The 10,684-nt window shown below is 51.5% G+C and overlaps 1 protein-coding gene and 1 pseudogene across 1 annotated transcript; both read right to left on the bottom strand.

The window, feature by feature from the left end:
- Positions 1 to 1,704: 1,704 nt before the first annotated feature.
- On the bottom strand, positions 1,705 to 5,450 carry LOC113406265 (receptor-transporting protein 1-like). The gene is made up of 2 exons (XM_026649941.1): positions 5,290 to 5,450; positions 1,705 to 2,227 (listed from the first exon to the last, which is right to left on the bottom strand). The coding sequence occupies exons 1-2, from the start codon at positions 5,448 to 5,450 to the stop codon at positions 1,705 to 1,707; spliced, it is 684 nt and encodes a 227-aa protein (XP_026505726.1).
- A 1,741-nt stretch (positions 5,451 to 7,191) lies between these two features.
- LOC112108302 lies at positions 7,192 to 10,113 on the bottom strand (annotated as a pseudogene).
- Positions 10,114 to 10,684: the final 571 nt, after the last annotated feature.

Here is a 10,684-nt window from a genome sequence, read left to right as displayed (position 1 = left end):
GGCCGCCAGGGAGAGCGGAGCCCCGGCCGGGCTCGCCGCCCTCCCCCCGGCGCTCTGGCCGCCAGGGAGAGTGGGGCCCCGGCCGGACTCTCCGCCCTCCTCCCGGCGCTCCGTCCGCCAGCGGAGCCGCGGCGGGCTCGCCACCCTCCCCACGGCGCTCCGGCCGGTTGGGGAGAGCGGGCCCGCGGCCGGGCTCGGCGCCCTCCCCTGCCACGCTCCCCGCTGGGGGCGGGGGGCGGCGGGAGGCTTTTTTGCCTGGGGCGGCAAAAAAGCCAGAGCCGGCCCTGGCTGTATTAATGCTTAATAATATATATACTTAAATGCTTGGAATATATATTGCGGGTGGTATTATCAGCATAAAATGTAAGTATGCTAGTCAGCGTATATTAGTCAACAGGAACAACCCATTTCAAGGGCAAACCGAAGAGTTGCTTCACTGTTAACCACAACATTACACATGTGGCTTTGTAACTACCCAACCTGCATTATGGCGTTTAAAGAGACAGCAACTAAGCTTCCCCATCACCTTGGCTTTTTCAGTTACTTACTTTTTTTTAAAGAGACACACAATTATTGACGGAACAATTCATTTCCTGCACAAGGGGGGAAAAGGGTGACAAACACAGAAGGTAACTGACTACATCACAGCGAAGCAGTCGGTGTTATGAGTTGCATTAGGGATACATATCGTTTTTGTAAAAGTTGGATCCATGATTTTGGGCATGTTTAGTCTAGAGAAGAGGAAGCTGAGGGAGATGTGATAACTCTCTTCAACTCTGTCCAAGGCAAGAGGACGGTGATCAATTGTTCTCCATGTCCACCACGGGTAGGTCAACAAGTAATGGGCTTTGTTTGCAGCAATGGTGATTTAGGTTGGATATCAGGAAAAACTTTAGGGATAGCTAGGCGCTGGAACAGGTTGCCAAGTGAGCTGTGGAATCTCCATCACTGAAGGTTTTTGAAAGCAGGGTAGACAACATCTATCCGGGATGGTCTAGGCTTACTTTATCCTGCCTTAGCATGGGAGTGGGGGTGGACTAGATGACCTCTTGAGTTCCCCTCCAGCCTGACATTGCTATGATTCTCTTTTGAATTAGCTCATTTCCTTTGGCCCATCTTTCCTCAAATAGTTCAGTTGCTAAATCCAGTCTCTCTCCTTGTTCAGTTTTCAATGTCAAATGCCTTAAAAAGCAGGAAGGTAACAGATGGAGCCAGCTGCATAAGTCGTCACAAATCATGTTCATTATTAACGTAGCTTCTTTCTAGGTTCATGGATCCAACGTGTTGGTTATTTAGATTTGCCAAATAGTCCAGACAAATAATTTCAGTCTCTTGGACTGTTCACAAACTGTTCGTTTTAGCCATTTGTTATTCCTGGTGTGTGGTTGGTCATCTAAGTCATGTGGTATTGTTTCTGCTCCTTGATTAGCCAACTGGAAGTTTTCAAACAGGAGAACAATAACTAGAGAAAAGCGAGGGATGAATGATGTAGTTCTGGTTAGAATTTTCCGACGCAGAATCGTTCCCACCAGAATTCATGGAGTTTTTGGGGACTTCAAAAATGTTCTTGAATCCCTAGTAATTACCTACACACTCAGGTAAAATAAGAAACACAAGCTCACCAGTCAGAGCAAACCAAACTAGCTGACGGTATTTGCAATTATTCATGAATCGAGGGGGTTTACCCCCACGATTTGACTAGCTTTAGATCCAACTGTTCATATAAATAAAAATCAAAATGCAAATAGTCCACAAAACACAGCAAAACACAAAACTACCGCAAATCGTGTCCTGGGGTAAATTGTGTGATGGTAGCTGAACTGGCGGCATTGTGTCTTTGGATGTCCCATAGTACACTGTGTCTTTGGGTCTTCCATAATACCTCGTGTGTTTGGGCCTCTGATGTATTCCCAACCGACAAGCCTCACAATGGTCACTCCGATGTGGTCCATAGTGCTGTCCTATCACTGTAACCTCAGATAACTGGGCCACATACTCTCCATAGCATTTCTCTCTAATGCTGATGACCAAGTTCTCCAAGACCTTCTGGACGCTTTCCTCCTTGAAATTTGGCTCTTCTAACTTACCCTCGGAGCACTCATAACATTCTTGTCTGAAGACTCTCATCTTCACCCAGCCTTGTCTCCTGCGCTGGTCCAGGTACATGTGGAACAGAATAACCACTTGAACTGATGACCAGAAATGCTGGCAAGATGAGCACTGGAAGCTAAAAAGAGGAAAGAGATATAGCATGCATAGGGTGACCAGATGTCCCGATATTATCGGGACCATCCTGATATTAGAGGCTTTGTCTTATATAGGCAACTATTACCTCCCCCACCCCCAAAAAAGTGTCTCCATGATTGGCAGCTCCGGCAGCTGCCTGTCGGTGTGGTTGAGCTGCTTGCCTGCAGACAGGAGAGGCTCCACTCCCGCTCCTGCCCACGCTCAGTATAGGGTTTGTAGATTCCATTACAGCAACCAACCAGCAGCGCCTGCTATCAAACTCAAGGCTAATTAAAGGCATGGGGCCAACCTCAGATCTGGTGTGAGCAGGTGTAATGCTCACCACGCTGTGTCCGCCACTGCCTTGCCTTGTTTTAATGCATTTCAATGTAATTACAGATTCATAGATTCTAAGGCCAAAAGGGACCATTGTGATCATCTAGTCTGTCCTCCTGTGTAACATAGGCCAGAGAACTGCCCTACAATAATTCCCAGAGCAGAGCTTTTAGAAAAACATCCAGTCTTGATTTTAAAATGGCCACTGATGGAGAATCCACCACGACCCTTGGTAAGTTGTTCCAATGGTTAATTACTCTCAATGTTAAAAATGTATGCCTTATTTCTAGTCTGAATTTCTCTAGCTTCAACTTCTAGCCATTGGGTCCTCTTAGACCTTTCTCTTCTAGATTGACAGCCCATTATTAAATATTTGTTCCCCATGTAGACAGTTATAGACTGTAATCAAGTCACCCCTTCATCTTCGCTTTGTTAAGCTAAATAGATGGAGCTCTTTCAGTCTATTGCTATAAGACACGCTTTCTAATCCTTTATTCATTCTCCTGGCTCTTCTTTGAACCCTCTCCAATTTATCAGCATGCTTCTTGAATTGTGGGCACCAGAACCAGACACAGGATTCCGGCAGCCCTCGCACCAATGCCAAATTCAGAGATAAAATCATCGCTCTGCTCCTACGTGAGATTCTCCTGTTTATGCGTCCCTGGGTCAGATTAGCACTTTTGGCCTCACATACAGCAGATTATCCAGCACCCCCCCCCCAAATCTTTTTACAGTGAGGTAAAACCGGAGTAGCACCTTGTATCAGGCACCATCAATGTCAGTCCAGCACCTTCCACCAGCACTAAATGTTCCAGAGGCTTTCACAACAATACATGCCCTTGGGGTGGTATTGCCCTGACTGCCAGGCAACTGGATATAGATCTATACATATTCATACTGTAGCCACTTGATGGGCGAATCCTCAGCCAGTGTCAGTTGACCTAGCTCCAGGGCACCCAAAGGAACTACTCTGATTTACAACAGCTGAGGATCAGGCTAGTCCCTACCTGTTCTGACACCGTGCTGCACCCCGGAAGTGACCAGCAGCAGGGACAGCTCCTAGGCGGGGGGGCCATGGGGCTCCGCGCACTGCCCCCACCCCGAGCACCAGCTCCGCACTCCCATTGGCCGGAAACTGGCCAAATGGGAGTTGGAGGGGGGAACAGTGCCTGCGGGCGAAAACTGCGTGAAGCCGCTTGCGCGCCTCCCCCTAGGGGCCAGACCTGTTGCTGGCCACTTCCGGGGCACAGCGCAGTCCGCGGTGCCAGGACAGGCAGGAAGCCTGCCTTAGCACCCCCGCTGCACCACTGACCGGGAGCCACCCGATGTAAGCCCGTGCGCCAACCCACGCCCCACTCCCCCGCCCTATCCCTGAGCCCCCCCACAAACCCGGAGCCCCTTCCTGCACCCCAAACCCCTCATCCCCAGCCCCACCCCAAAGCCTGCACCCCCAGCCCAGAGCCCTGACCCCCTTCCGCATCCCTGCCCCAGCCCAGAGCCCTGACCCCCTCCCGCACCCCAACCCCCCGCCCCAGCCCTGAGCCACCCCAAACCCAGAGCCCCTCCTGCACCCCAAACCCCTCATCCGCGTCCCCACCCCACAGCCCTCACTGCTACATTCCAACCCTCTGCCCCAGCCTTGAGCCCTTCCCACACCCCAAACCCCTCATCCCCAGCTCCACTGGGTCGCGGGCATCAACAATTTTCTTCAACTGGGTTGCCAGAAGAAAAGTTTGAAAACCCCTTGTCTAAGGTACTTATCTGGCTCTCGTCACCATAGCATCTGGGCACCTCACAATCTTTAAAGCATTTATACTCACAACACCTCTGTGAGGCAGGGCAGTGCTCTCACCCCCATTTTACAGATGGGAAACTGAGACACAGAGAGGCTGAGACCCAGATCCTCAGACCCATTTAGCCAGTTGCGGGCTCAAACCCAGGTCCCCCAAACCTTATGATAGTGCCATAACTACTGAAGCATTAGAAGGAGCACCTCCTCACTAGGCCCTGGGGACAATCCTTAATTTGTGCCGGGGCTTGCTGCACTTCTAGGCTCGGCAATTCATAGCCCCTGCACCTCTGGGCTCCCGGCCACACGCTCCAGCCACCCAGCTCTGAAGGCAGCACCGTCGCCTGCAGCAGCGCAGAAGTATGGGTGGCAATACACCAGACCATGCCATCCTTATTCTGTGCTGTTGCTGGCAGCGGCGCTGCCTTCAGAGCTGGGGGCCTGGCCAGCAGACGCCGCTCTCCAACCGCCCAGCCAGTGCTTAATTTGTGCTGGGGCTTGCCGAGGTGGAAGCCCAGCACCGCTTTCATTACAAACTAAGCACTAGCTTGGGTTGCTGTCCTGGTGCTGTCTCCATGTCCAACAACTTTCAAATAGCATAAGAGAGAGACTATAAAACCCAAACAAAAAACTAAACTTCTAAAACAAGAGGAGTAGCAGCAGCTTTTGCAGAAGCGGGGGGAGGGAGGGGCGTGTGGTGGCTGGAACAGAAAATGCCTCTAAAAAAAGGAAACATTTTTGAAATCGGGAGATACATTTAAAGGCATAATTAATTCCAAGGCATAATTAAAGCAACTGCATATAGGCTACCACGCCCCCCCCACACACACACTGCATCCCTCACTAAAAATAGATCATTTGTCAATGACTAAGGAGGTGGTGATATAAGTGAAGTCCTAAAGAAATCCCCAGCTGCCCTATCAGCTGCTGCTTCTCACCTGGCAAATGCATGTTCTTGCAGTGATTGTTTCCAACCAGGTCCCAAGTCATTGTAATCAAGGTTCTGGTGCATCTTTAGGTCCCAATAGTCTTGTGGCTTCACCTCCGCTATCTTCTCATAAAACATTTCTCTCCAAGAATCCATGTTCAGCTTCTTCATCTCTCCGGATGTTCGTGAGGACACTCCAAAGCGTGCTGAGTTACAAATGGAGTTTTGATTGTTTACTTCCCACTTCTATCTCATCACCTGCTGAGCGGCAGGGTGGGGATTTGAGTTCCTTCACTGCCAGAGATACCGGATAACTTCTGTGTGTGAGAGAAATGAAACTGAAAGGAGTTTTGTTTCCAAAGCTAATCTGGTTCTCCAGTTTCTGCCTGGGGTATATGATAAGGACTGTATTTCCGAGATGGGTGAATGCCTCCAAACGATGTGTGTGAATAGTCACTCACATAAAAAGTTGGACTGGCTTTGTTTTCCCCATTGATTCAGCAGAGCTGCGGCCATGTGATTACTGAGACAGGCAGAGAAGAAAACGGGACACAGACTTCATCCCAGGGCCTAGGTTTTTCCCATGTCATTGTGTCAAAATGCAAATGTCACGACATCTGGAGAAAAGATGGGCTCCTTCATTGCCCCTGGCTGCTATACTAGCATGACATGGGACAGACCCATGGAAGCAGGACCAGTCAGCCAGTCCCTGGTCAAGAGCGCCTCCCGGAAAGTCTTTCTCCAGCACTCAGCCCTGCAGGACTGGGCCATTCTGTCACTTAGTCCTCCAGTTCTGAACTGCGGCTACTACTTTATTCTGTGGTTGTTCTTCAGCATCTCCTTTGGCGATTCCTCCTCCTTCTCCCTCAGTGGAGTTACCTCCACTTACATCAGCTCTGCATCCGAACACCATGTGTTGTGTAGAGCCCAGAGCACTAACTGGGCTGGTATCTCTTACTCCATCAAACCAAGACACTCCTAGCTAAAATTGGAAGGCATCGTGATCCCACCAACAGCCATCGCGGTAACTATTTCAAGAACTTACTCCTGGTCAATTGTAATCAGGCAGTTAACGCATTAAGAATACAGCCCTATGGGCAGATATTGGGAATGACGTTTTCATGTGTTGGCAGGACGTGATGGGACAGATACGTGCTCTACAGTGGGGATCCTTCACTTGTTCTCCAGCGGGTAGCTTAGAGGTTAATAGACCTCAGCGTGCTGCTAGGCCAATAGCTTTAGTTCCAGACTTTAGCCATTACGGTGTAGATGTGCCACGGATCCGTGTTGTCCCCACACCCCAGATCAGCAGCAGTGCTGTGAAGGCCAGCCCTGCCACCGGAGCCATGATTGGCTAAAGGATGGGCAAGCAGGAGAAGCATCTCCCCACACCCCCAGCCTTGGCTGGCTGGAGACCTGCCAGGATATCCTTCCCCTACATCCCGCTGCCAGCTCTCCTCTGATTGGAGGGTGGGTGTGACAGTCGTCTGTCGCAGTGGGTTTGCCATTCCAGGCTGCCGGAGAAGGCGTGTGCTGGCTGGATAAAGCCCGCCCAACCAGAGCCTGAGCTGGGAGGGACGGCGGGGCAAGGCCAGGGCGCAGCCTGAGCATGTCGCCCCGTCACCCTGCACTGCCCTAGTCCGGGACTGAGACGCTAAGGCTGGAGGGATCGTGGAGGCTTTGAGTGTTGGATGGACGCAGAGCTTCCTCTCAGGCATCTGGGATTTCTGTTACACTCCCACTGAGTGGCGACTGTTGGCAATCACCCTGGGGTGCTGCCCCTGCTAATAAAGGGACTAGGATAGATCTGTGCACCAGGGCAATTGCTGGGTGAACTCCTGCCTCCCCAAAGGGTGTAGGGTTCACACCACACCCCAGCAGAGAGGGAAGCTCCCCTGCTTCCTCTGATATTTCAATTTAAATGTGATGCGTTATTGAACTGATACAATAAGGAGAAAATACCAAAGCCAAGTATTGGTCTATTAACATGGAAAATACAGGACGCAGGAAAAGCTGCAGCCGGAGAAGTGGGGCTAACGAATCCGTAGGTAGATGAATAGGGCTGGATCTGTAGGCCTTTGCCTTTCAGATAACAGATCCCCAGAGCACACGCCTCACAACGGGTCGTGTCATGTGGCCCTTCCACATCTTCTTCGACTACGGGGTCAGCTAAATCACGGTTTGCGATGGACTCTCGGTAGCATTTCTCATGGATCTTCAGCACCAACTTGTCCAGGATCCTCTCAATGTTCTCCTGGCTGAACGTGGGCGACTCAAACTTCGCTCCATGACACTTCTTACACTTCTGCCCACAGACCCTCATCTTTACCTGCCCCTGGCGCTGGCTCCGGTCCAGGTGCATGTGGAAGAGAATGAGCACTTGACCGATGGCCAGTGACGGGTGCAGCATGAGCACTGAAACCTACGGGGGGGAAAGGAAGGGACATTTAACCCGGCGCGCACACCAGCCCCCAAGCTCAATGCTGAGAAAGGCTCATCCCCTGACATTGGGCTTGATTCTGCAAGGGGCTGAGCACCCCCAAACTCTGTTGCTGTCCACGCAAGCAGCGCTCAGCGCTCTGCAGGATCAAGTGCCCATATGGCATAGTCCTAATAGCATTCACTCACATTCACCTGCCACCCCAAAGGGTCAGGCAGCAAAGTGTTGGACAAGTTCACAACTTGGTAATATTTAATAACTGAACACTCCAGCAGAAGTGCCAGAACCTCCCCTGCCCCGCCTCTTCCCCCGGAGGCCCCACCCCTGCCCCACCCATTCTCCCCAAAGCCCCGCCCCCCACCCACTCCTCTTCTCCCCTCCCCCCATCGCTCGCTGCTTTTCCCTTCCCCCCTGGCCACCCAGGGACTCGCCTGTGGAGCTGGGGCTGGGAGCTGCAGCTGCCTCATGAAGGCAGGAGGGGGCCCAGGCTGAGTAGGGGCTGGAGAGGGTGATGACCCGGTGCCTCCCCGCCTTCCCTGCTCGCAGTAACCGGATTTTGGGTGTCTGGTCAGTAGATCTGATCAGACGCTGTCAGGTCTCCTTTTCGACCGGACTTTCCGGTCGAAGACCGGGCACCTGGCCACCCTACAAATTCAACGTATTGGGTTTCAAAGCCGGCTCCTGTCGGACTCAATGGGAGTTTTGCCCTTAATAGCCAGACCTTTCTACAAACATTGCCAACTCAAATGACTTCCCCAGAGGAAAGCTCCAATGCAATTAAGTTTCCTCCCCTAGCTCTAGATGGGCAAAGACTCTACTTACTAATCAATCCGAGTAAAACCCAGCCCCCATTCCGCCTGGGAGCACAGTCACTTCCTCCACATGGGCTCAGCATGCCCATGGGTCATGTTTCATGCAGCAGGGCCCACTGCAGCTTTGCAACTGATTTCTAACTAAGCCTTCCGAGCTGGACTGAGCCTAGAACTGGGGCACTTTTCAATTTACAGCTGAAGTCTAGGCTCATTCAGGAGCAGTCTCCAACCTGAATTTGTTTGCATTTGTGGATCAGTCTCTCGCCCATAACGAGAGATGAGCAAAAAATTCATTTGGAATCATTTGTTCCACAGTTTTCATCTCTCCTTCTCTTCACAGCCAGCAAGCAGAGCACGATTGTCTTGACCGCTGACCAATACTGTCTGAATGTTTCCTGATGCTGTCTGTATCCATCTGTTGTCTCTTGTCTTATATGTAGACGGTAAACTCTTTGGGGCAAGGACTGTCTTGGTTCTGTGTTTGTACAGCACCTAGCACAATGAGGTCCTGACTGGGTCTCCTAGGTGCTCTGGTAATACAAATATGTAGTGATAATAATATATTATTAGAGGGATAATCTCTGTGAATAATTCTTGGCCTACTGTCCCTTAGTGAGTATTTGACATTCGAAATGTGATCAGTGTTGACGTGCCATGTATATCACATGATCCATCTCTGTTCCCGGATTGGATGAGCACAGCTCTTAGCTGACGGTATCTGGAGTGAAGACGTGTGGTCAGATATGAAATTGAAAGATGCATATATCCTGCAATAGTAAATTCACTGCTTCCGCCAGCTTTCTGCTTGTTTGCTAAACTACTGATGGAAATTCAAGGGAATTTGTTTAAATATGCTGTCGTCCTCTAACCATGACATCATTTCCACTCCTGGGAGGGGGGAGTCACCATTTCCTGCTCTACAGACTTTTACAGTGGTGGAAAATGCTAATTAACAGGAGGCAAATATTTAGTGCCATCACGGTGACTCATCAGCACTAATGGCTAGGTGCCGTACAGCTAAATCCCTTTTACACGTGTGTGCAGCGAACACAAGGACTAGCCCAATCGATCATTCAGTCGCAGCTATTCCCAAATTTCGCACCTGCCCTCCCTGCTTCGTTCCCCACTAACACTAACCTAAGCCTCCCCTAACCCAGGCTGTGGCCTTGCCCACGCTCCACCCCAAAGCTGGCGGGGGCTCAGCTCGGGCCAGTGGCCAGGGCTCAGGACGGTTTGGCTGGGCTCCTCTGGCCGCAGTGGGGGAAGAGGGCTCAGGGCTCTGGCAGGCAAGGGAGGTGGAAGGGACGGGAGGCTAGCCTCCCCAAAGGCGGGGTTCACGCGCCATCCATGCCTTCGAGCATCATTCACTCCCCAGTTTGTCTGCTCCTCCTCACCTGGCAAATGCTTTTCTCTGCTGGTATAGGTGCCCTCGGCGTTCTGGGTTTCGAGGACTGAGGTTATCCTCCATGGTGAGAGACTAGGTGTCATTTGGCTTCTCCCATTCCAACTTCTGATCAAACATCCGCTGCCAGGTTTTCATGTTCTCACCTTCCCCTTTACAGCCTCTCTTGAGCCGCAGCATTTATTGTCTGAACCAGGAATGTGACTTATTTAAGGGGGGGGGCTCTGGGTCTGCAACCGTCCTCTCCCTCTCTGAGGAACAGCCTTGCACAGGTGGGCTCCTTTGCCTCGTTGCTACCGACTCAGGACCCTGGGTGTGGAATGAAGCTCAGGGCTTGTGAGAAACGAAACTGAAAGGGGAGCTAACGTGCTGCTTGTGTGCAGGACTGCCCTCCCCACTGGGATCAACTCCACGGTATTTCCTCTGGGCCACATTCAGCCCGGGGACCACACATCCCTGCTGGAACGCCACAGCTTTCTCGTCCCCTCGTGCACACACAGCCTCAGCAGCAGACCCCACTGTATCCCACCTGACTTTGCAGCACTGATTCCCTCCTGTAGGCATCTACCTCCCTTTCCATAGGGTGGTGCTGCCACTTTGCTGCCACCAGGAGGCGCTGCTTCAGGGAGACAGGGGAGGGACTTCCAGCCGGGGCCAACGGTCTCTGGATCAATGTTTTTGCCCTCTGCATCATTCAGCCGTCCTCGGGAAACAGGCCTCAGCCCTCTCCTCGCCCTGCAAAAGGCTGCAA

Source organism: Terrapene carolina, unplaced genomic scaffold, assembly GCF_002925995.2.
Source record: "Terrapene carolina triunguis isolate 2854851 unplaced genomic scaffold, T_m_triunguis-2.0 Scaffold88, whole genome shotgun sequence".
NCBI classification, from domain to species: domain Eukaryota; kingdom Metazoa; phylum Chordata; order Testudines; family Emydidae; genus Terrapene; species Terrapene triunguis.
Note: the sequence above shows the minus strand (reverse complement) of the source record. Positions and strands in the feature narration are given on the sequence as shown.

Coding starts and splice junctions, on each gene's coding strand:
- LOC113406265 (XM_026649941.1), bottom strand. CDS start 5,450: ATGAAGAAGCTGAACATGGATTCTTGGAGAGAAATGTTTTATGAGAAG. Junction 2,228..5,289: donor CAAGAACATGCATTTGCCAG/GTGAGAAGCAGC, acceptor TCCTCTTTTTAG/CTTCCAGTGCTCATCTTGCC.